This window comes from Oreochromis aureus, linkage group 2 (genome assembly GCF_013358895.1).
Source record: "Oreochromis aureus strain Israel breed Guangdong linkage group 2, ZZ_aureus, whole genome shotgun sequence".
NCBI classification, from domain to species: domain Eukaryota; kingdom Metazoa; phylum Chordata; class Actinopteri; order Cichliformes; family Cichlidae; genus Oreochromis; species Oreochromis aureus.
Genome location: NC_052943.1, coordinates 19002653 through 19029207, shown reverse-complemented (window position 1 = coordinate 19029207; position 26555 = coordinate 19002653). Strand labels below are relative to the sequence as shown.

At 39.2% G+C, this 26555-nt stretch overlaps 1 protein-coding gene across 7 annotated transcripts in view; it reads left to right on the top strand.

The window, feature by feature from the left end:
• enox2 (ecto-NOX disulfide-thiol exchanger 2) overlaps positions 1 to 26555 on the top strand; it is a 178755-nt gene that overhangs the window by 104959 nt on the left and 47241 nt on the right. For all 7 annotated transcript variants that reach the window (XM_039620342.1, XM_031740797.2, XM_039620331.1 and 4 more), the window contains one exon: positions 12165 to 12296. In XM_039620342.1, coding sequence (XP_039476276.1) covers positions 12165 to 12296 — 132 coding nt within the window. The remainder of the gene's footprint in view (positions 1 to 12164; positions 12297 to 26555) is intronic.

Genomic DNA, 26555 nt, shown 5'->3' with positions numbered 1-26555 from the left:
AGTGAGAGGGGAAAGCTTTATTTGAAGGGCAGTAAACACCAGTATCAAGTATGTTCTTCATTTTTAACCCCCCTCCGTGTTGAGATGATGTTTAGAAGGGTATTAAAGGGCACTGAATGGCAAATACAAGCAAAGAGGCGAAAGTGTTTGCATTCTGAAATGGAGGTCTCAGAAGGCCATGATAGAGGCCGTTGTATTGATTGGAGCACTGTTTTAACAATTTAATTTTCAAAATAATATCTTCCACTACTCTTCTTGTGCAGTGAGTAGCGGAAGGAGGTTCAAATTTTGAATTTAATCACCAAGAGGGTTATCAAGTTGCACGTCAATAGGTTTCATAGTACATCCAGGAATGCCAGGCTTACTACTGCCTGTTGTCTGCAGTAGTACTAACCTCCAACAACCGAGCACAGAGAGATGTTTTTTTTGTTTTTTTTGCCTTAGACTGAGTGCTTGACATCACATGTGGGATCAATTATACTGCACAGCTGTTCAGTTTCTCATCAGATGTAACCAGCTTTGAACTACAGGCTGTAGTACAATTGGGATCTTATGCATTGTTTTTCCCCCTAAAACTGGAGGCTTTCCATTTTTTTTCTTCCCCCCTTGTCCAAGTTGCCATCTGATCCATCCTCAGTTGGCAGCATTTTTCACTGATCCTTGGTTTTTGCTTTCTTTTGATTTGGCATCATGGTTTAGTCATTAGAGACAATTTCATACATATTATAGGGGACTAAGCCAACAGAAACCACCAAGCTGACGTTTTCTTCTTTTAATTAACCTTAGCGTTTCTTGAAGTTGTAGAATTTCAAAACATAGATATGCAGTATGTGAAAGACATTTGAAACATTTCCTTTGAACAATTTAAACTCTGACAATTGGTCTGCATGTTTTCATTTTAACATTAATATTTTCATATGCTGATTAGTGGCTTTCCTTGTGTCTTAACGACACCTACTTTTTTTTTTTTTTGCATCAGTTAGTTGGCTGTGGCAAACAGAGAGAGCTGGGAGGGGGTGTCAGAGCCTCCCTTTACAAGAGTAGATTGTTGACTTAGCAATGTTCAGATTTCATTTTAATTTAAGAGTGGAGAGCCAAGGCCTACCTTTTCTGAACCAGAGGCCATCTCTACAAATATTTAATGTTAAGTCATGCACTTAAAATTTAAACTTCAGAAATTTTAAATGAAAAGTTGAATTCAATTTCAGCTTAATTTTATTTATATGGTGGCAGATCATAATAGCTGTATTCTAAGAGAACTTAAGTGTTCAATACTTTTACATTGTTTTTGGCAATAATCAACCAGCTTTAGGACCTGTTTGATCCTTTGCTTTGTAAAGGTTGCATATAATGTCTGATACTGTAACAAAATACTTAGATGAAATCAGAAACAAATTCATAAATGTTCACTCCTCATTTTAAGGATATAGTAATGAGACTGATGCTTAGCTGCCTATTCTAAGCTGCTAATTTCTTGTCTGGCCATTTTTCCTGGAATGGGTGCATTACTCTGCAGACAAAAACTCATTAATGGGTCTGTTCTCCCTTGGTCTGTCTGTGAACCAGTGCGAGACAGTAAGATGCTGTAGTGTTTAATGTTTTCTCTGTGGTATAAATTAAAGCTCTGCTGCACTATTCGGCTCTTGTTTAAAGTCGTGTTTTATTTCAGCTGTCTTACCTTATGGACTTACCTTTGATGTTAAGTTTAGATGAAGCTCAACTTGTTTTTTTTATCTTTGACAAACTTCTGTTACTGTTGTTTCTCCTTGTACGAGATTGGTTTGAGTTTTCGGGTGAACAAACAGCCTCTGCAGGAGAGATCGAAGTTATACGAATTGCTCATAAGTAACATTCTGACACGATTAGTAATGAATGAGAGAGTTTATTTAAAGTGTACATGAATCTGGGTGTCTTATTTCATCACTGTCCATAATAATATATAAATTAATTGCATTGACATTTCTGCTTGAGCACAGTAATGTGAAGTAGAAGTAGATTAGGTCACAGGAAAGTTAAATACCGCTTGAATTTACATTTTTAATATATAACGACACGTACGCTTTGTACTAAGCTGTTGTGAAAACGCTCCAGGACTTTCCCCCCCAATTACGTTACACAAAAGGGCTCACTTATTTTCCCATTGTAATCAGGCAAGCAAACATTGGTAACAATTAAAAACTATTACATTCATTCATCTGTTTTCTTTACCGCTTGTTCACTTAGGTCATCGAAGCCTGTCCCAGCTATCATCACGTCAAAAAAAGCTGATCTAAAATCTGATTAAAAGTATTGGTATTTTCAGAGTCAGGGTGGCGCATTTCTGGTCTGACCAGAGGCACTATTTAGGAGTACATGATCTGTGACTGCTCTCATTGGTACCTTACAGTATGTGTCACATTCATCTCTGTCACCCTGATGATTTTTACCAGAAGTGTTTGGCTTTTAAGCCACTGGACACCCAAACACAGACTCTCAGGAAAAACAAAAACAAAAGAAAAACGGACAGACCAGGCCACAGTGTCACTGAGTGTGGTCAACCGGAACAACATCCTGTTTCCCAGCTACTCCAAGAACTCTAAACTGCCTGGACCCTTTCTGTCGCTTTCAAAGGAAATCTGTGGACTCTGGTGACATGCAAAACATGTTGCTTGGATTTAGTGGTTCTTACTTTGTATCCCAGTGTATATTGAGCAAGGGGACAAATACTCGTTTATGCCAGACATACAGAATGTTACATTAGCCATCTGTTTAGTTATCATAAAGGTAGCGGCTGTGGCTAATTGATAAAACAAAAACACTAATGTTGGAGGTAGTCTTGCCCATCTGTAACATTAATCAGTAAGTAAAGATTATTTATAAAGCACTTTGAAGGGATATGTTGTTACAGAGTGATGTGCAATCAAAATAATAAAAAAATAAGAATATTAGGAATAAAATGGAAAGCTGAAAACAAGTTAGCAAAAATACAAAACCCCATAAAAATACACTAAAGGGAAGAAGACGGAAAACAGTGACTCAAGAAGTATCTCAAAAAAGATCTCATTAAATGTGAAAGCTGCGAACTGCTTTTTTAAGGAGCCCATAGAGTCGGCTAACCAAAGTTAGAGTGAACTCGGTGCCGCAGACTGAAAGGCTGCTCCTCCCTCCTCCTGGTCACAACCAACAACCAACAAGTTCTGAGCCTGGGATCCACGGCTGCAGGCAGGAGTGTGTTTAATAGGAAGCTGAGACAAATAATTTGGAACTTGTCCCTGTGGTAGTCTGTATTTAACTACAGGAATTGTAAAGTAAATCCTAAAATCTACTGGGTGCCAGTGTGAAGAATATAAAGTAGAACTAATGTGAGCTTAAGAGGTGTTGATAGTTGGGCAGCAGCAGCATTTTGTATAGCTTGGAGGGAAGTAAGCGGTGATTTGTCTAAGCTTATAAATAGGGCATTATCATAATTTAACAGGATAACATAATTATTTTTTGTCCAAAAAGTGTTTCTCTTAAAGACCCAGATGTGAAAATAGATGTGTACAGTGTGTACCATATCAACTCTGTTTGCTCAGCAAGGAACTGTAGTGCCAAGTCATAAGAGCAGCACTGCCTCAGACAGCCTAAAACACTGACCTTTCTTGTTGTTATGCACTGCCAAAGAGAATCTTAAAATATTGCTAATAATAACGCTAATGCCTTACAGTTATGAGTGTATTTCTTTATTTTTTGCCCAGCATCAGATGACTTAAAAATAGTGCCACCGTTTGTGCACTGATGTTATTGTTTGATTGTTCTAATTGTTAAAAAGAATGAATAAATGAATAAATAATACTTTTTTTGTCATTCCACATGTGCTATCAAAAATGGCATGAAGTATAAGGTGGTGTCCTAGATATCGAAGTCTGGCACTGTGACAACAGTAGAGCTGTGACACCGTGAGTTCACCATTAGACACCATGGCTGATTCACGAGTGTGAGCTCAAAGTAGTGCTCTGTTTCTTTATTAAAACAGAGAATTGTACAGAGAAGCTCACATTGATCTCTGCCAAGAGTGAAACACCACTTGCAACAGTCTTAACTGCATAAGATAACTTTAACTGAGCAAATGCAAACCCATCATGTCAAGGCTTCATTCCATGCAAAATTGCAAATATGCTTAAATTAAAAAGAGGAAATAATTATATGCCCTGCCCGCTATTTGTGGAAATATGAGAACAAAAGTAAAAAGATGTCGTAATGAACCCTCATTGTGCGTAGAGAAAATGCATGTAGGGTGAAGCATAGTTCATCTGGTTCAAGTAGTTTGTTATTTAAGCACTTAACTTTGTGTAGCACATAAATTGGTGGCACAGATCCCGGAGGATTTAATACCATTTTCACATTTTTCTTTTGCACAACTTGAAATGAGCAAATTGCCTATTACATCTCGCTCCTTGAGATTGATGTTCTTGTATTACTGCGTTTCTTCACATCTGTACCATTAGATTACCTACTCGCAAATCAGTATTTAATGACGTGACAGCTCGGCCAGCTTAAAATATTCCAGATTCATAGTCTCTATCGCTGTCGCTCATACCCCCTCCAGGACACTGGAATAGGCGCTGTACATCATTTGCACATTAAAATGAGAACCCATTTCTTCCGCTCAGTAATGAGATCTAGGACTTGGTGTTTTTTAACGGGTGCCGTCTAAATGCCAGATAGGTATCTGGAATGAAATGCACCTCACAAACATTGCCATGCGTCAGCCTTTATACAGTTTAATGTAGGGCTTCACTGGTTCATTGTTCATGTTTAAATTAATAAGCTGGCAATAGAGTTTTACATTATATATCGCGTCAGTGATTCATTGTGCATGTTCAAATTAATAGGCCAAGAAATGAAAAAGAAGACACAGCCCTACTTCCGTTCCTAACGTTAGTCTCACAGATTTCCCAGCTGTCTTGCGTTTTTCCCCAGGTGTGACAGAAATACAGGAAAATAATCTGCTTCTCTGTAATTGGGCAAATCCTCACTGTTGTCAGTGTGGACAGAACGATATCGGCTTTCTCTGTAGATATGTTCATTAAAGTGACTTCCTGTCTTTCAGAGCTCATCATTCCTACAGATTAGCAGCAGCTGTTTTTGTTTCATCATTAAAGTCAGTCCTACGATCAGTTTACTCCTGCATCCTGTCAGGCCTGCAGCATTTCTTCTGCTTCCAGCAGTATTTCAGCTGAGGATGTTTTCAGTTGTGATGATTAAAGAGATTCTGAATAATCGATTGTGCGTTAACTTCCAAAGTAACACAATGCATTTGATGTTTTGCCAAAGAATTTCTTCTTCTGAGTGGTATATGGCAGAGGAGGAAGGGGAAAAACTTGATTGTTGTATTTATTCCCAGCCATCCATAAATCCGTTCATCCACTTTCTACCCTAATCCAGGGCCGCTTCATGGGGTCAGCGCCCTTCCCAGCTAAAATGTATAATTTGCCCAAACTTTTTGTCTAGTGCTTTTAATTTTTCCTTCATAGAGTTGTCATTAGTCAGTGCATAGGAAAAATGTTAGTTTCAGTAAGAACTGGGCAAGTGGACCATTACAGCAGCAGACCTGGGTAACTTTGATATGGAATTGTTCTGCAGCTGTGTTTGGAAATGTTTGCCAGCATTATGGTTTCTGATTTATTTCAGGCTCCTCAGAAGTCTGATATTTATTGGACAGCAGATATTGTTGTGTGTTGCAGTAATTAAGGAGCTAGCAGTCAAGGGGATTTTATGGGAGAAGAGGCAGATCCCAAAAGCATTGGGAGGAAGCAACAACTAAATCATTTGCCTGCTGTTGCTTACCAGGGCTGAAGCCGATGTGGCAAAGATTCAGGAACAGAACTGATTGCGCAGCTCTTGTTTTGCTTGGTGGTGTACAGATGCATCCACCGATATCATCTTAGCATAAAACTTCATATTTTGACCAACCAAAATGTCCAGATTCACATGTGTATGTGGGAAAACACTGCAGGAAACTGCATTGTGAGTTTGGAGCTTTTGCACAATTTCATCCGACGATGCAAATCAGTAAATGATAAATTTCAGGAACCTCCAAAGAAAGTGTGGAAGAGAGTCCTCATTGATTTCCTTACCAAGCACCAGCTTTAGAGACATAGGATACTTTACAAGCATGTCCAATAGAGTCCCCAGTCCCCATCGCATTATTGAGAATGCCTTGATAATATTGATGTGGTCAGGTTTCAACTCTGTTTGTGATCTCTCTTTTTCTCTCTTTCATGCTTTTTATCTCCCATCCCTCTTACCCTACCCCGAGATGTCGGAGTAATCTGTTCTTGTCTGTCACCTCTCTCAACCCGATAAGGAGGGGAAGAGCCATGCTCCTGTCCAGGAACGGATGTTCCTCCTTGACAACATTGACACAAACACAAGGGCCTCTGCTCTATTTGTATAAAAATAGCTCCAGATAAGGAAGTAGACATTGAAGTTGTTTACTATAAGTAATATGCCTATCACTGAAGTCTTCAGAAAGACCTCTTTTAGTGAGATAAATGCTGATGTCCACTGTGCATCACCGCGTCTGTTTCTGTTTCTCAGTCATTGCCACTTGTCATATTGTGGGTTTATGGCTCTTCAACCCCCCCGATGTGCGCTAGTGTGGCATCTTTGCTTCATAGCGCAGTCTAATCATGCAATATTTTCTTAAAAGACACAACAGCAGCATTGAGCCATTTCAAATCCAGCGATGAAACTCATTTGGGGAATTGAAATTAGGCATTTAGCTGTACTTGCTGAGCAAAGCTTGTTGGAGTCATGAGAGAGCAGCAGTAATTTGTTGGTTTATTATGTCAGCAGTATTATCCAGTTACTCTCAGTGTGGATGACTTGTTGGGATGAGCGAATTAAAGCACGGGTTTTATCATTTTTATTATAAACATATTAGCAACAATAGCAGCTTTTGTTGAGTCTTTGCTCTCACTAGTGTGCTCTGAATGGTACAATAACAATAATGTAATTCATAGCTAGAATGAAAATATTGAACTGTGATTCTTACGTTCTTATGGGTCAGCGCATGATCAACACTTCGTAGTCTTACAGATATTATATAAAAGAAGCTGTTTACTGAAAGGAAAAATCTCTGCAGCATCAGTACATAAGAGTGTTGCAGTTTGACTGTTTTTGCTTTGCTTTTTGGTGACAGTTTAATGTGGTTTGTAATGAACAACGAACCCGTTTTCCTTTATGGGTTAAAAATGGACACATTTTTATAAGGAAATACCTTTTTATTTAAAAATTCTGTAGAGAAAGTAGTATTTTCTGCACTTTGATTAGGCAGTGGAGTCTTTATAAGCGTGAGCGCTTGATTGGACTATAATATACATTATGCATTAGTCATTAGATATGCATTGGTCTCTTAGTATTTTTTTCGTGGAGCTGGAATTTCACCTCTGCTGAGAATTGGTGTTCGGGTTAGTTTTTCCAATCCAATTTTAGAGTCCGTAATTTGATTTGACAACCTCCGCTGCCACCACCTCACTAAACCCACAGTCACCTGTTGGACACAAAGATACACTCTCAGCCATCAAATTGCAATGAATTTATTTGCAGTCAGTTGCTGGGAGTATTTTGTAACACCTATTTTCAGCAGCACTGCATTGTGGTTAAAATTTTAAGGCTCTACCCCGTTTAGCCCTCTGTACAATAAAAAATGCCTGAGGTTGCCTCTTATTCACATTTGCCGGGTGATGAAATTTCTTCCTTCGTCCAGTAGAGAACCATGAATCTTGTAGTTTGTAGTCAGCTATTTGACAGACAGCTTCTGTATTTAACATGGTTTGGCTTTTGTATTGCTGTAAAATCTAAAAAAAAAATATTTCCCCTTATTTGTCTTCAAATAAAGCTGATGTCCTGGGAAAAGTAATGGACACAAATGCAACATGCTGAAAGAGAAAGTTGGATAAGCAGTCACGAAAAATATCTGTCTCGACATCACCAGCAGTGCTAAATGATTATCATGTCAAACTAACCTAACAGATCTGAAATCTAAGATTCTCTCTCAGCACTCCACTCTCATTAATGATTTTATGTATCAGAAACACTGAGGTGATTGAAAGTGAAACAGCACAGGGAGTTTCTTACCCTTTTTTTCCCCCCCATGAGGCCAGACTGTCTTCAGGCCTTGTCTGTCATCTTTACATCTTCACTTTGTTGTCTTCTTTTTTGGTCCTAAGTGAGACGCAGTGCAGTATAACACTCTGGGCATTTTTGCCTTTGCTACCACTAATCACCAGACCCCTACTAGTTTTATCATAATTAACAGATCAAAGACGCAGAAAGAAGGGCAGTCATGCATTATTAAACACACACACTCTGTACGTATATGTGCCTGTGTATGTTAGTCACGTAAGTAATTGAAAAAATAGTGATCTTTATGAAGCGATTTATCCGTTTTGAGAAGGTTTTCATAATTTATCAAAGATAAAGTCGTACAAATTGTCCTCAAAATGAGATTTTCTACTATTGCGTAAGTCTGATCTTCGTGGTTTTAGGCTCTAAGAATTTTTCATATGAAGTAGTTTTTTTTTATTATTTATCTCACATACTCAGAGACAGTTGCAGATAAACACACAGACCTCAGGAGACTTCGGGAGAGGTTTAGGTTAAAGATGTATCAGTTGTTCTGCACATTGCGTCTTCTGCATTAAAGGCATCTAGGTCAGTCATTTTTTCTTTCCTTGTAAAAGTATGTTACTGTACTCATGATTTTTGATGGAAAGTGGCAGATTTGTCTTCCAACGTTTTGCCCGAAACTAACAAGTCAGAACATAGTCTGGAACAAATATTTGGGGTATTCGTTTTTCATTTGGTTGGAGGACATGCAATGAACTTTAAATGTGCTTTTCTGTCAGCTCAACCACTTTGTGTTCAGCAATGGAATAATGTAATACATGATTGTAGGTTTTTGCTGTTCCTACTTTGTGGTAATGACTATCATCAGTCCTCTGTGCTTTATTTAGTGCAATTTTGAAGTTCGGTTCCATTTTCTACTTCACTCTTCCGTCGTTTTGTCTCGTCAGCGTCACAGCTATCTATTAAGTGACCTGTTCTTTCTGTTTTTTGTCTCTGCTCCGTATCATTTATGCTCCCTCTTGAATTCACTCTCTAGGGGCTGTAATAAACCTGTAGTTAGCTGTTAAAACCGTGTGCATTTTAGACTAAATGGCCCCCAGCGTCCCTGTGCCTGCTGTTGGGGCTTACGGCCAATGGGCCTTTAAATGACTTAATTTCCTATCTGCCTCCTGGGGGACCTTTTAGCGAAGCTAAAAGCTGGTCACAGCCCGCAGAGAGTGTCAGGAAAGCCTTGGAACGGGTGGACCCCGGCTGAATCAAAATCGCTATTGCTCTAATTGCCACTGGCAAAATCCGTAATACAGACATGTGTCATACTGATGTGGAGTCGCACACATGTTGGTCTTTTCACAGCATGTCCATTAGTATTTGTTACTCTTAGCACGCAGTCATCATTTAGAGTTCTGCTACTTAATAAATCAGTAAGAATACAAAGTGATTGTTTATCGTTTTTATGCAGTAAAAGTAAAATTTGACCTTTCCAATTTTCATCTAAGTTGTTCAAGCTGTTGCTGTGAATTTTGGACCTTTTTGGTTAATAAATTAGAGATTAATAATCAAATCAGATAAGATGTCACTACATTGGAAGACAGCAATGGGGGCATCCTTTGAACAGACCTCTATTGTTGCTGTCTTTGAAGCTAGACACTCGTAACTGGACTCGGTATATGAAGCACAGGGATCTTCATTTGTGTCATCCTACATACATATATTAAATGTTCAACTTTATGTAGTGCTCACATGTTACTTTAGCTAAGAGCTAAAACTATATACAAGTTGCTTTAAGTTTTCCCTTTAAAGTCATTTGACCTTGATGAATACTCTTAAATTCTGGGAGTCATTTAGGCACTTTTTATTCCATGCAGACAATTGGCTGCAAAGCAAAGTGCACTAATCCATGTTTTCAGTTGAAAATATTTACCAACATTGATTCTGTTATTGGCTCCATTATCCCTGGCTCCCTTTCCTCTTTTCTGGCAAGGTGAACTTGTGCACTGTGTTTATCTGTTTCTTGGTGTGTGCTTACACATGTGTGTCTCCCTGTGTTGATCCTTCAGCAGCTGTTTGCCGTTTCTCCCTGAAGATCACTTATATCGATGCGATGGTGTAGGATGATTGCTTTAGGGGGAGCCAAGGCCTGTCCTTAGGGTCATAACAAAATTAAAATTCCTTTAAATATTGACATACAGGGGATGCAAGTCAGAAAAATATAATTGATTTATGAAGGACAGAGTGTATGTCTCCGAGACAGTGGATAGCAGGGTGGTTCGATGCAGGATGGGCAGCAAAAGACTGGAACAGGCTACTGTAGCTGAATTTACTTGACCTGCCACTTGATATTTTAACTTCTTTGACCTAACTAGTCAAATGCATGATAGTTTGAATGTGAGCACCACAATCAATAAGTACTCTGACCTTTAGTGAGGATTTAAAAGTACTTTTTAGAGTGTTGGGCAAAAAAAAACAATCTAGAAAAAAAATGAAAGCCCTCCTGCAGTTCTCCCCTCTTGTTCAAAGCCCCACCCATCACAGGAAACTCAGAAAAGACTACCACTGAGTCTGTAACAGTCTGCGTCTGTATGGTTTTACAATTGGAAAAGATCAGAAAAAGACCATGTTGTCCGCTGTAAGCTAGTTTTTTATTTAACCAGGCAAGAGGACTCTGTTCAACTGAGGCTGTCACCTGTCAGCCCTGGGTGTGTGTTTGTGTTAGCACTGTAGGTTTATGTACTGTAAACTGTAGCACAGCTGTTCACCAGAGCTCACAACCACTCTTCTCTTCCGTTATTCTAACGCCTCAAAAGTGTCCCCAGTTAATAGGGTTGTGTTAGTTAACAAGCCTGTGAAGTCCTCGTCGGCAGCATTATCACAGCGACACACACAATGTGGGTTTTATCAGGCCTCTCTATGGCAGCGACAGCAGACGGGTCTGAAATTAGCAGCTCTGAGAGGAAAGCAAAGAGGCAAACGGCATTATTACACATTCCCAGCTGTGTCTGAACACCAGGAATACCAATATAGCAGTTGTTTTTGTCAGACACACACATTGGTGCACGGAGAGCAGAGAGTTAGCACCACAGTCAGCTCTGTCACAGACTTTCTGAGGTGTGAAGTATGTGCAGGGTACAGCTCTTCTCATTATTAGGACTGTTGGCTTTGGCATCAGGAAAGAAGAGCATTCATGCTGCAGTCACAGCAATTTACAGGTCTGTCAGAAAGAAAAAGGTCAACCAGAGGATAGAATTCAGAAGCATTTAGGGCTCTTGGATAGACTGCAGATGGAGAGAATGGGACCCTGGTTTGTGTGTTCATGTTGACTTTTTTTTTTTGTTATGGTGACCAGAATATGCTTGCTTTTATTATGCAACACTTGGAAGCAAAACCATGGATCTGGAGTTGTCTGTTTGAGATGAAATGTGCATATTTGTCCTTCTAAGTTGGAGATTTTTCAGCTTTTCAAGGTTTAGTAGCAGACTGCCTGGCAAATGTCTGATAGAATCAGGATTTATGCTCCTCGCCTTGATAATCTTGTTTTACGCTTTATTATTTTCTTACTGTGGTTGCAAAAGAAAGCTCTGATCTTTCATTGGAGAACTCGTTGGTGTACATTTTTGTGTTGATATGTATGAGTCTCCTCCTTTTTTTTCCCCCATCCTTCTCGTGCCTTTCTAAGGCATCTGGCGCCATTTCAGCACACTCACAGAGGCAGAATGTGTCAAAAGGCCAGGCTGTTGAACCTCTGTGCACCAACTGAACAAACGACAACACGAGGAAAAATAGATTCTCTGTGACAGTGCTGCTGAAATCACTGTGGTCAGACTGACTGCAGGGTCACAGTAGCCTTGCCTCGCCTCTCCTCGCCTCAGACAGAACACAGACTTAAAGCAACAATTTGGCAACTAGACATGCCACGACAGCACTGCACACTTAAAAACAGTCGTTTACCTCAGTCTTCACCACAATATGGCTCTTCTTCTGCTGTTACCCTTTTGTCGTGGTGATTTAAAAGTCACTTGACTGATACTGACGCTTTTCCCTATCCCTTTTTGTGTGTGTTTGTCCTTTTGCAGAAGGCATCTGCAACATGACAATGGACTCCAACTCGATTACAATGCCGATGTCAGACCCCAACGCCTGGGCGACAGCTATGAATAACCTGGGGATGCCTCCCATAGGATTGACTGGACAGCCACTCATGCCAGGTACCAGATTTCTCCATATAAGAACCAATCTTGTGTTGAGAATGTAACTCTGTAGCATGAAATATGAATATAGGAGGAGTTGTCCTCATATAACACAGTTGAATTGCGTCAGAGTTTGATTTTACACATGTTGGAAACATCATTTTTCTGTCTGCAGTTCCCAGATATTGGTTACCCAACACCAAGTATGTTTTGTTTTTGTTGAATTGAATTATTGCATTTATTACAGTTGCGTTGTTGGCATAATTACCTGATTTCTTCTCATCTAAAATGGTGATTTATGTTGAAGTGCTCGCTTCAGAAATGTAGCTCTAGTTGTTAATCCATTCCCTTGATAATTATTTTATTCATCATGGCTACAGTATTTTCCTTCTGGTTGTTTTCCTTGTAAAGACAGGAAAAATAATGAGATTATTAAACCAAATTGGAGAACAAAAGGCAGCATGTAGGCGGCTGTAGCTCGGAGACAGAACGGGTCAACCTGTAATCAGATGTTCATTGGTCAGATTTCCAGCTTCTTCAGTCCACATGTGGAAGTGTCATCAGTGTTTAAGTGTGTGGGATCGTCAAACTGATGTATTCATGTATGTGCCAATGGGCAAAAGTGTTTTGAGTGGAAGGAAAGTGCTATATGAAAGCAGTGCATTCAGGAAAAAAAAAATCAAATCTAAGTTTTTACCTGGAGTTTGCCTCCAAAGCATCTCAAGCACAGCATTTTAATGTCATTGTAAGAACGAAAAAGATGACATTTCATGTGTGAAGTGGTGCCTTTGTGGATTTGTAGCTCTTTTTCTTTGACTGCATTGTCAAGTGTGGATTGACTGCTGCTGTGGAGCAAAGTGGATTGTCATCAGTGTGGCTACACTGGTCATTTTAGAGTAAGCTTTTTCTTTCTTTTTTTCTTTTCTTTCTTTTTTTTTTAAACGGGATGAGCTGAGTCACCAAGATGGGATTGCAGGCTGGTAATCTGTTTCAGAATGGCATACACACAAGCAAAGTCTGTCTGACAGATGCTGATATGACTCAGTCCCACTAGGATCAGTTAAAAGGAGCCTTTTTTGTTTTCACACTGTGCTTCATGCAAGTTATAAAAGAACTGTTAAAAAAACAAATGTATGCTGAGTTTACTTGTAATCAGTCATTCTTTGTCTTCCACCTTTAGCAAGTTAACGTTTCCTTGCAGCCTTTTCAGGAGGCTGTAGTGTACTGATAACATGCAGGTTCACATATGCCTATATATTTGTGTACACACTGACACCGATAGCCTTCTGTACGCTCTGCTTTCCATTAATTAAATGCATTAAAGGATGCATATGAAACACTATTACCAAATTAGTCCTTAGGATACAAAACAAAACACCTGTATCAGCTTATCAAAGAAGAACATAAACGCATGTTTTCATAGTTTTTGCCTTTCTTTTAATGAAATACACCAGTATCAGCACTAAAGGCATGTATTGTATTATATCTGCTGCATTATCGCTCAGCACCAAGCAGTGACAAAAAATCAGTCATTGGTTTAAAAGAAGCTGCTTCAACTGTTTGGAACCACTCCGTTTTGGGGATTAGAACTGTGAAATTTCATTTATTTGCTCATTTATCCTGCACTCTTACAACCTCAAAGTGCATTTTGTATGCGCCAGGTTGAGCTACTGTGTCCTGATCTACCGCTAAAATATCCAGCCTTACCGATTGCTTTGCTATCTATAACATTAGGTTCAGCAGCACCCTCCCACTCTCCATCTCTGAAGAGTTATTCTGCCATGTCTTTTCTCTCTTCTCAGTAGAAAGCCTTTCCCTAAAGCCTTTTATAAATCACTTCCCACTTCTTAGCTGAAATGCACTTTCATATTTGAAATATGCCAGGCTGGTGTGTGTGTGCATGTTTGTGTGTGTGTGTGTGTGTGTGTGCGCACGTATATGCACTTGGAGGCGAACTGTCTTCCAAATGCACTCCTCGGGAAATATTAAGGGAAACACACACAGACGCAGGCATTGCGTATTTCAAATATAGTAGAAGTCTTTCCAATAAAGAAAAAGAGAAGTCAGAAGTGACACCAAAAAGGTGTCATAAAGATGGAAACCAGACAGATTTTGCCTATTTGAAAGTTTTAACACTGATCTGACCATCCCAGACAAGTTCCATATTGCTGAGTGAGAATGACAAATACTTGTTTCCTTGATTTGATTTCTGTTTACAGAGTCAGCCAAAAAAACATTCATTTTGCTTATTGGTTCCTTCTGTGTCTGGGGAAGCATCAGGAAAGTAAACACAGGAATGAGGTCTTGAAGACGGTTCTGTCCAACCAAATGGCAAGAGAGCAATGTACTTGCTTACTGAGAAGGTCAGCCCTTAATTCATTTTCCAGCTAGTTGCTGGAAGACTGACTATATAAGGTTTCTATTTTCTGCAAAACATACCCACCTTTGGTAGCTTTTCAGCCTAAACTGGCAAAGTACACCTTTCAGTTGGGTCAGACCGAGCTTGAATCGGGACCAGACAGAGTTCCTCTGGGGTCTTGGTGGTCATTTTGGTCAACATCCAGCTATGAATGCAGTTTTAAGATCTTCTCCAAACAAATCAGTTCAAGGGGGAAACAAACCAGACTCTGGTTCAGTCAGAATAAACAACACAGATTTGAGATGAAGACTAATGCTGGAAGGTGGACATAAACACATCTTTTCAAGAGTCTATATTGCAGCTGAAGTGTATGTGTGAAGCGGACTGATGACCCCCTACAGAGATTCTCTCTTTGAGCTTTATTTGCAGCAGTTGAAGACCTTTTCAGAGCAGTAATTTAAATTCATAGCAGAAAAGGCACGGACACAACTAAAACACTAATGATGGCCGTACCAGTAATCCAGGGTGCACAATATGAGATCCGTGAAACTCGCACCTGTAAATGGAATGCAGCAATTAGTGTTATTAGCCGCACCTGTGTGTCCAAGGAAAACGTCTGCTGTGAGAAAGGTCAATTAAACTGCTTTTACACTTAGTCAGACCCTCAGACAAATTTGCCTCAGGTCGATCTTACAACCTGTTTTTGATGTGGTGAGAAGGAAAACGGTGTGTGTGCGTGTTTGTGTGTTTGTGCGTGTGTGTGTGAAAGAATGGCTTTGAGGCCGACACACCCACACAGATGTTTTCTGCTGTCTCATTAGAATTTTGCTTATGCCTCAGTTCAGCTGCATCATAAAAGATTGATGGTAGTGTATAACTGGAAGTAGCTAATTACACTTAAGTACAGTTAAATATATTTTACCAGGCTTGTAATTTTGCCTGGTCAATGGTTTGATCAATGTGCTTTCATCTGACCACATTCTTACTGGTTAAGCAATCGTGGGTGTGGCTTTTACAATAATGCTTTCAAGAAAGGAATTTTTCCATCATTTAATATTAAAATTATTTTAGCTGTATTACAGCTTGCATGTTGACATTTGTGATTACCTTAGTGCCAGTTGAGTGAATTCATGCAGTATCATGTTGAGGGAGGTTGATGGAGGTTGATGGAGCTGAGAGAGGGAGGCGTAATTTATTCCACTCCAAGAGGTGCAATAAACCAGCAAGGGAGTGAAGATGTTGGTCAAGTGTTGTTTGTTCACACCCACACGACCTTAAAAAGAGTTTTCATCAGGCAAATGCCATGTGGTGGGTTTAACTTCAGTTTTCAAAGCATTTAAATCTAGATTAGAGTGAAACATTAGATGGCAGAAGAAATTTCAGAAGGGTGATCGGCTGAGCCAAATCAGAAGCTCTGCTGTTCATCTGCTCTTTACAGACCTGAGTTCATCCCAGTAAATTCTTAAACACTCAGACTTTATTCAATTACTCTGCAATGAACATCTGGGCTCGAACCATATTAAAAAAAAAATACACAGCTGACAACTAACTCTTAGAGTATTCTGTCAGCAGGCTATACAAAAAGGAAATTGATGCTTTCTCAACCAGATAAACACCACAAAAATAATTATATGTAAATATTGAAATGTGCAAATTGTTTTATCATCTGTCTTCAATCAGAAGGAATTTTACATTTTCCTCCAGTGCATTTTCCACTAATTTCAAACTTGTTGAAAAGCATGAAAAAAAACATGCAAGTGGATCCACTTGAGCACAACCCTCTTGTTTGCCTGTTTTAGCTGTGTGCAACATCTTAGGAGGACAAAATAGCTCAAGGTTAGCCACTGTACATATGTGCATTCAGCTTTCATAAACTGTTTATTTCTGTCGTGGAGGTTTCTTTTGGTAAATTTAGATTCTTCAGTTTCATTATGAACTCTTATGAAATCTCTGAACACGAAGCGGGAGGCACACACACTCATCAAAGTCTTATGCTGTCATGCAGCATTTGTTGCCAGGGCACCTTTGCCTTTGAAGAAATCCAGGTGGATTAGTTATTGATTCCCCATCATGACTATACATCATCTTTTTCTCCTTTTATTTTCACCTCTAACCAATGGGGAGAACACTCCCTCGGTCTTTTTGTCTGTCTTTGATTTTTGACGGCATTTCTGCACGAGTACACTTTGTCATATGTTTCCTGCATGTAGAGTTATGGGAGATTTTTGTGTCAGTTTTAGGTTCATTCATTAAAAGGGACTGCCTGTGCCAGACCACTTTCCCGAGACATTAAAGTCTGCCTCTGTTTCATCCACTGTGAGCGCAGAATGTATTTCTACACTGTAGAGTCTTTCCCTGCCTCCAGCCAAGTGGGTTTATCCAGACAGACAGCTGGATAAACAGACTTCTGTGGGCATAGCCTTCAACTCTCTGCAGCCTCTCAAAGTCTAGTGCACATCTACAATGATGACAGTTTTATTTCTGTAGATGGACTGGGTAATGGTTATGTATATTAGAAAGTTTTGTGATATGTGTTTGTGTTACACACAGAGAGAGATTGGACTCAGGCAATAGGCATGAGGTTGTACATACTGTATGATTTATGATCTTTATGCTGCAGAGGATTTTTGTGGTCTGCTTCCAACTGGTGCTGGATGGTTCCTAGAAGTTGCTTGAAGGCTTTTGTGATTGATTTTTTTCCTTTTGTTTGCGCTGTATTTACCTACTGTTGTAATTCAGTGTCCCCATACTGCTGCTTCTGTCAATTCTGAATAAATGAATATATCTGTTGCATTTATGCATGTCCTACAGGAGGGATCCGCTTGCTTTTCAGGGGTTTCATACTCTTTGATTTCCTGTTTAAAAGGGTTTTTGTGGATGTCTTCTCATCCAAGTAGAGGGTTTAAAAAAGAAAAATTACACTCAAAACTGCCCTCTGTAAAATCAACATGCTGAACTTTTTCTTTCCTTTTTCTTCAGGAATTGACTTGTAGTAACTGATTACCATCTTTAAATGTGCACAAAGTAGTACTTGAACAGAACTTTGAAAAGAAACACTAGTTTACGAGTTCAGCACCTTGCCTGATAAACTAACAGTGCACCATAAGTAGCCTAGTTTTGGAAATGTCAATGCCTGCTGCATTGATGGAAGGAGTGTTATTCTGGCTTATGTAAATTACATTGAATTGTGCAGACCAGCATCAGCAGCAGTGTCTTACCCAGCTTGAGATATTTAAGAAAACTCTCACTCGCTCCCCCAAAAAACAGCAGAGAACAGAAAGAAACCAGAGACTAGAAAACCAGACGCATGCATATATGCAGCAGATGTTGTAACTTATGTCGTTGTGCTAATTTTAGTTCAGTTGGTCTAATAAAATAAGCCAAAGATGTAGTTATTCACATTACAGCCACATTGAAGCCCCAAGGTACCAACCAGCTAGGTGTGGTAGGTTTTAGTGTAAAGGGTAAATGAACATGATAGCTTGGAGCCTGCTAGTACAGGAGGTTGTTGACAAGGCCTAGCTTTTCCACACAGCTCAGCAGAGAAGTACAACAGTCCTGGAAGCAAATAACACAAATCATCTGAGGAGAAGAGGCAGCAGGGCAAATTGCATCTCAGCAGGGGAGGAAACACACATCCAGTACAAATGGCAAACTCTATTGATCGGAAGGCCAGACTTCAGGACAATTGAATGTAAAGAATCTGACCCACGTGTGACAGGGAAGGTGGGGTCTATTGTATCTCTGTAGGAAATATTGATTGGAGTGTATGGTTCTGAACTTTAACAGTGTCAGTTTTAGTGAAGTCGTTCTGTTCTGCTGACTGTGTGCAGTGTGATCTAGTATGTAGAATACCAGCAGTTCACCAGTAAGATGAAACTTTTTATTTGTAAGGAATTCAGAAGACTGAACTCAGAGGTAGTGGAATTTGACAGTCAGTCTTCCCCCAACATTATGGTGAGTGATCCAGTGTTTGAAAGTGCCATGGGAATTTTAGAGGGGGAGGTTGTAGTCAAAAACCAAAAAAGCTCAAGTTGTTAATCTGGTTATTTTTCTTCTTATAACCAGCAATAATACAACTGGTTACATTACATGGTGCAAGGGATCTCCTAAATGAATGCTCATGGATGAGTTAATATCTTTAACATTCACAAAGCTAAAAAAGTGAAAACTGTGATAATGGAACAAATGTTGCAAACTGTAACTAGAACATCTGGTTTCAAGATTTTTGAGAGCTGACACAGATATCCTCAGCATGTCCTCCTCCTAGGGGCTTCACCTTGTATTTCCCCTCCCTTCGTAAGTATTCCCTTTAGTCTCACACATCCAGACTATAAGCAGAACCAGATTTATGGCTATAGAGTTACTCCTGTACATTTCTCACTACATACAGACCTCCCAAGATGGTTTTAGTTATTTAAGACAGTATATTGTATATTCTAACCGCCAGTCTGCAGAGCAATTGGTCTGATTTGAAGCCTGCGCATGTTCCTAATCTTTATTTGTTTCTGATACAGAAAATCGAAGCGGTCTTCTTTATTTTTGTATACACAGTTATTAGGCTCTGTTCTGAGAGAGATTCTATAATTATTACTTGTCGCTCAGTGTCTCGAACTTCTAATAATGCCAGTAATGGATCACTATATTTCACAGTACTGCAGGGCAATATGGCCAAAAATATTTATCGCGATATATATTTGAAAATTTGCGATAACGATATAACTTACGATATAATTGAGGCGAGACAAAATACTTTACAACTCCCCAACTTTATTAGTGCAAAATAAAGTTCTCATTCTCCGTCGCCGCCATGCTTTTTCTGCCATGTGCGTATGAAAACAAAGGCACTGCGCATGTGCGTTTTACCCATATTCTATCGCGATATTTCATTTTCTTATCATTGCCTAACATTACACTGGTATTGCCGTGAACAGTATGATATGGCCCAGCCCTAGCCCGTAGTATGTATTTTTTGTTGTTTTTGATAGTAATTAACTATTATTTTGGCCAACCAATATGTGCACCAACCAACAGCTGGTGCCTGATGTCACATTGCAAAAAATATGATCATATATATACCTAAAATTGTTCTTTTTATTCTTGGTCTCAGAAGATTGTTGATCTATAGTTCAGCGATTTCAGATATACATCAACTCCTACTTACAAAGAAATAACCATTACGGTAATTTCTTCCCAGTAATATGAATACACTGTTAGCGTGACTACAAGAAGTAACATTTTTAACTCTTATTAGATTAGGTCAATACAAATGGCCAGTCATGGGCTTTAAGGTTAAATCTGTTTTGCTTAACCAGTAACTTTTGACTGGCTAAATACTCGCGCCACATTTTAGATGAGTAAACGGCTTCTGTGATAATTGTTATAGTAGATGTCTGTTTTCACACAAATGATGGCTTTGATTAGCTAATTTAGTTTCTCACATTTGGAGACAAATCTGCTCTTTGGACAAAAGAAAAATTTGTAGGACTAACAGCAGATGCTGGCTCGGCCGCACACATTTCACCATAAGGAAAGCATTCGACTTTTCACACACACGTATTTGCAAGTTTGTCAGAATTAATTTAGATGCACATATATTTGCATGAATACACACACAAGCTCAAACACTCTGGAGAATATATAAGCAGACTCCAGGGACAGACAAGTGTTCCCTGAATAAACAAACGTTCCTTTGTCTGTCGCTTCCCACTCATCCTCTTTCCTTCCCCACAGCTGCCACAAACCCCTGCACCACTGTACACACTGTGGAATATATAAAAAGTTAGTGTCATGCCTCATTACTCATTTAAAAAGCACTCCTCATATGATACGATATGAATCTGGGCTCTCTCATTCTCACGCATTAGCTCACCTGGATTAACATCAGGAAATACATTACATGACAGTCATTCCTTTGCCGTAAGCGTTTTCCAATCCTTGGACTGAAAGCTGTGTCCCTTTCTGCTGACTGCTCAGAAGCAGCAGTGGTACGATGCCAGAGGTTTTTGGCTGCACGTAGGCGGACAGAGCGGAGAGGCAAAGCCTTCCCCTGCCTCGACTATACAATACATGTGGAAAAAAATAGAACAGTACTTATAGAGCTGCTGAAATAGGACTTTTCTGACCGTTCTCACCAATCTACTTCAAATGCGTTTGCCTGTTGTAGGCTATATATTGTTAAAAGCTGGATTTCTTGTGGAGATTTGAGTATACAAGCGTCAGATGAAGACAATGGACTTTGGAGGGCAGCATAAGAGAGCTGATTCCTATTTGGATGTAATCTAATAGAGAGATGAAATAACTTTTATGAACAGCAAGTAGATAGTTTCTCTCTATCCTGCAGCTTGCAGCTCACAAGAAATGTTGCATTAAAAGAAATTAAGTCGGAGATGTTCATATGAAAATGTAAAGGGGGAGACTTTTGGTAGAAATTGAGCGAGGCAGCCTCTGGTAAGGTTCCAGGTGGCATGGGTAGCTCGCCTCATTAAAGAATATTATCCAGCACTGCCTCACGGCAGCTGCCTATGCCCCCCCACCACCACCACCCACCGCTGACTCTGCTAGAAGGGACGTTTACCCTGGAAATCAGAGAGGAGAAAGGGGGAGGGAAGAGGAGGATGACATTAATAGCCAGGAGCTTCACACAATCAAATCTGCGCGTTCTGATTGACGGGCAACTCAGAATGTAATTACTTTGAACAAACCTTCAGGAACTAGATTGTTTAACATCAAAAGAACATCATCAAGAAGAACAAGAGGTAGAAGGAAAATGAATGAGAGTAGAATAACCTCAGAGGCCAACGTTGCATGTGCACTCATGCATGTTACTGTACAAGAAAGAGGTGTTACAGGAAGATGTTTGTGAATTTCAGTTTTCCACACTGGGAGAAAATAGAGACTAAAGCTGAAAGACAAGCGTAGTAAACACAATCAGACAGATGTGCGGCTATGTGTGGGTGGACCCAGCCCCAGGTATCTTTTGTTTTTCTTACACAAGAGGACCCTTGTGCTCTCTAAATCTCTCTGTGGGGTTTCTACCGAGTCAAAGAGACCTCTCCTTCAGCTCTCTCAATGAGTTCACAGTATTATTGCTAGTGTGACATGTATCTCTACCAAACTGTTTAATATGCATCATTTATACAAGAATGTTAATGTTTACTTAAAGATTATACATTTTGAATATTAGATGGTAGTAGTCCAGCTAGTCTGCTGCCAAAGAAACAGTCATTTTTAATGTTAACATTACAAATCCAGTTTGTCAGCGCCCAAAACGGTCTCTTTAAATATCTTGTTTTGTTAAAACGGTTCAAATGTTTTGTTTCTTGCAACTCAACAATGTGTATTGATTAGTTCAGAATGGTCTCCTTTTATTCTGTTGGTGGATTGATTGAGTAACTGACTAATCATTTCATCTCATCCTTGTCCAACTGTGCTATTGTTGAATCACAAATCTGGCTCTTGTTATCTGGGCTTGCCTCTAAATTAGTGTTCCTTTTGGTTAACTGGTTGACTGAATTAAACCTAAGTAATAGCCTCTTATAACTGTGCCCAATCATGTCTTCATTATTTTGCATGTGCTGCCCCTCGGTTTTTTGTAAATTTGCAATTAAGTATCATTCCATTATTGGTTTTTAAGATCTACACCCACAGGCTTCCCAAGCTTCGTTTATTAAAACTGAATTGACATCGCTGTGAAGATGTTTCTGTTTCTGGGAACAACAATTGTTTGCGCGTGCCTTAATCCACATGACTTAGACAGTGTATAATTTTATCATTTATTTTTGTAGCCATTCTGCAGCACACATCCAGCGTCTCTTATACGTCCTTTTTTTTTTCTTTTTTTTATAAATGTGTAAATCACAATGGTTGAGAATCACAATGGCCTAGATTAATGTTTTCTCTTCATTTGTCTTTAATTTAGCGTTGGTTTTAATTCTTTAGTTTCTAAGATCCTTTAAATGTCTTCCTTCTCCTTAATTTGTCTCTCATTACAAGTTTTGGCAGCCATTACTGTGGTTTTTGTGTTAAAGGTGTGAAGGGTGATGGGGATGGAGCTATTTGGTTGCTTGTCTTTTTATGATTATCATAGTGGAGCTCAGTACTTGGAGGGAACAGGTTTTTATTAACCTCTTTCACCTTGACACAGACAGCTGTGAATATAATTTCAGATTGATTTTAAATTTGTATTGATTTTCTTAAATGCCACATATATTAGCCTTAGGAAAACAACAGATGACAGACAAATGACCCAAGTAACCTCAAACACAGGACATTTTCCTGAGTTTTCTGACAGCAATTTAACGCCTGCCTGTTTTTGCTAATTTCCACTCCCGTGTTTTATTTTTGGGCTCTAGTAGCTTTGTATGGTTCACATTTTAAAATCTTTTTCCCCCTCTCTCTCTTAGTGGGCCTTTGTGTATCCTCTCAGTTCATCCACTGTCTGAAAAAAGCCATTTTAGCGCCTCACCATTTCCTCTCCTCTCAAACAGAAGGGTTTACATGCTTGCAAGTGGATAAAGCGCTTCTGCTGGCAGACTGAGCTGTGTGCCTGAGATGACCATATTAAGGACATCCAGTCTCATTGGCATACACATCCAGGAGCAGAAGAAAACTGTTGGAATCTGACTGCTTGGAAGTGTTTGGAGCTTTTGGATCAAAGTCATTACTTGTACACAGACACTCTTTATTATTTAAAACTTTAGCTATAAAGCATAGTCGGTCCACTTTAACCTTTAACAGAAGAAAACCACAAAAGTAAAATTGGCAGCAAAGATGGATTCATTCACTGCATGTGCTATATATTTCAACCTTGAACTCGGATGTTGGCTGACTACTCCTGCAGATTAGTAACACATACACTAATGGCTAAGTTCCTGGAAAAACTTTTAAAGAAGTGAAGCTCTAATAGAACGTGGTGTTTCTCTGATTACCAGCCAAGTGTACCAAAAGTCTCTAGCTAGATGAGCTGTGTTGAACCTATCTCTATCCAATAGTTGGCAGTGTTGCCATGTTCAGTTATTAATGACTGGGTTTTTGTGTTTTCTTTTTCCTACAAGTAAGAAAAGATTGAGGCTTGTAGAAATGGTAAGGCAATGTGTGAGCCCACCCTCAGGTTCTCCTCCGGAGACTTGGTCACCACTTCCTGTGACATTTGAACACACTGGATATCCTGTTGTTTTTTGAAAACTGGTGCAGTTTCGCTGAAACCACCAATATTTTCTAAGCACTGCCAAATGGTTTTGGTGCCTGAACCTAACCAAACAAAGAGTGAAAGCAGAGCTTTCAAACAACACAAACTGTGGTCTTCCAGCTTAGATTTGTGTGATCGATGATATCTCCTCCTTCAACTGTGTGACAGATTCTGATTATTACTTACACTGTGGTTGGAACAGCTGGTCATGATTTTCTAATCGTCTGGTGTCTGGTGAGATTGTATTGATTTTGGGGTTTTGTGTTCTTTTTGTTTTTTGGGGTTTTTTTTTGCTTTTCTTGTCTTACAATGCACATAATTGCGTGTAGTTATCAGGTTGTGGATATTTTAATATACATCTTAGGGTTACACTGTGCCAAATTTCCTTTTTTTTTTTCTTTTGTTTTTAATCTGATATCTGCAATCAACATCCCATATATGGTCACATGACCTCCATTACAACATGGACATGTAGTGGTAGTATGTTTTTACCTTATCAGGAGTGAGACTTTTGACATATATTTTCTGTAGCAGGCATAAACAGTGGTGCACAAAATCTAATGAAAGTTGCAAATTCTGACAAAACAGCAGATCCTAAAAACAAAACCTTTAATTTTCATCCATGCCCATTTACAGGACAGACTGTAAGTAGCATAGGAGGAAATGTATTAGTTATGTGTGTTTATATTCAAGATGAAATGTGCTCTTTGAGCTATATTGTTAAAAATGGAGATGGGAGAAAGCTGCGGGTGCTGGAAATCTGTGGGAAGAAGTAAATAATCTCCTTTATTACACGTGATTCTGCTTTATACGTGCTTCAGGTCTCAGGCATTTAATGGTTAAGGATAAATTCATAGGCTCACATTTTCTCACTCTCTCCAGAGGGAACATGAACGGCGCTGCAGTGAAATTGCACCCTGATGCAGCCACATCGTTTTCTCCATATGAGCTGAGATCTAGTTTGATTTGTATCAAAATATGTTATGAACTCACTAGCATGTTTCCTTGTTTTAAAACGGGAACAGTGGAGCTTGGGCAGTCCTGAAGTACTGAATCTTTTCTTTTTGACATATTGTTTGGCATTCAGGCTGTTGCACCACCCTCCCATCCTCTATCAACCCTTTCTTATCATTCTTGCTGCTCTCCATCTTCCTTTTCTTCACTTTAACATGCAGAACTCATCAATCGCCTGGCAACAGGGGTCCTTATCACCTGTTTCCTTTCACTGTGACACCTGGTTAGAGACTGAGGTCATCAGCAGACATCCATCCATTTTCCCTTGATGTAGCTCGCTTTGCTCATTTTAGTTTTTTGAGGCCGTGTTTTTGGGGGGTTTGTTTTTTCAGCATCTAGCCTCTATTTCCTTTTTATCCTTCAGCCATTTTTATCAGCCCAACATATTTATTACACCCTCCCCGGCTCAAGGGACCTATTTTCAGCCTTCGATAATATGCATATTTCTTTATTCTCCTTCACTAAGTGTCATTTAATTCCTTTACTTCCCTCTCTTACAGTAGTTTTAGAGGGAATCACTTATGAGGAAATGTATCTATAGCCATCTATTTCCACTTAATGCTGCAAACTGAAGAACAGCAAATAATATTTTCCTCAATGGATTTATTGCTATTGAAGATTCAAATGAGCAGACTTCAGATCGCAGATAATACATGCTACTGTTATTTTCTGGTGGTGGGCCCTATCACAGTGATTTATTTGCATTGCTGTAAACTGTGACTCATCGTATATGGAGCCCCCAAAGTGCTCAGCATTAAATAAATAAATATGAATGGCTGTAATTAAACAATAATTTGCAAATATATTCAGGAGATTATTAAAACTCAACTCATTACTATATAATGTATTTTATTTATTTTCATAATTTAACATAAAATTACAGGACTTAATTTGTTTTCATAATGGCATTTTTTTCCCCATAACCATTTTTTAATTTATTATGTTTCTGTTTTCTTTTTTACTGTTTATTCAAAGCAGCATCAACTTGGTTAATTCAGAATTGGTTAAGAGACGGGGGAATTTAATTGCCTGGAAAGTAAGGGGTGGTAAGAGAGAGGTGGGGAAGCAGCAAGTCGTGAAAAGACATTTGACATTTGAATGCAAGTGAGTGCAAGTTGTGCGTCGATGTAATTTTACTGGAAGCATTGGTGAATCAGAGGCTGAAATTGCCCGATTACAAAAGAGGATTCAATAAACATGAGTTGGACCCAAAGGTACTGTAAGAACGACACAGTGCAGTTACATGAAAACTGCAGCGACAATAAAAGTTAGTTGCATCATGTTTCATGTCAGGAGGAGCTGAAATATCACAGCGAACTGTCAGTTTTAATTCTGTGATCATGTCATGTGGGATGGATGACTTGTCTGTTCACATCATTAAGTATGCTGTGTGAAACGTGGACCTCAGAGGTGGCAATGAGAGAGCTGAGATATTAAGGATTAACACTACAGTGACATGTCTATTTAATGTGCATTTAATTAAATCAAAATGTGGTATTTGAATTGCGACATCTCTGTTTTATATTTTAAATTGCCAGGGTAGATGCAAAGGGATTTTTTGTTTTACATATTACCCATTAGGGGAAGGCGATATCGCCCCAACAATGTATCGCGATTATATTGTGAGAGGAAATCTGCGGTAATGTTCATGATATTGAAATAAGTACTCAGTCTTTTATCAGTGACTGCAGTGGCAGTGAATGTCATTTTCCAG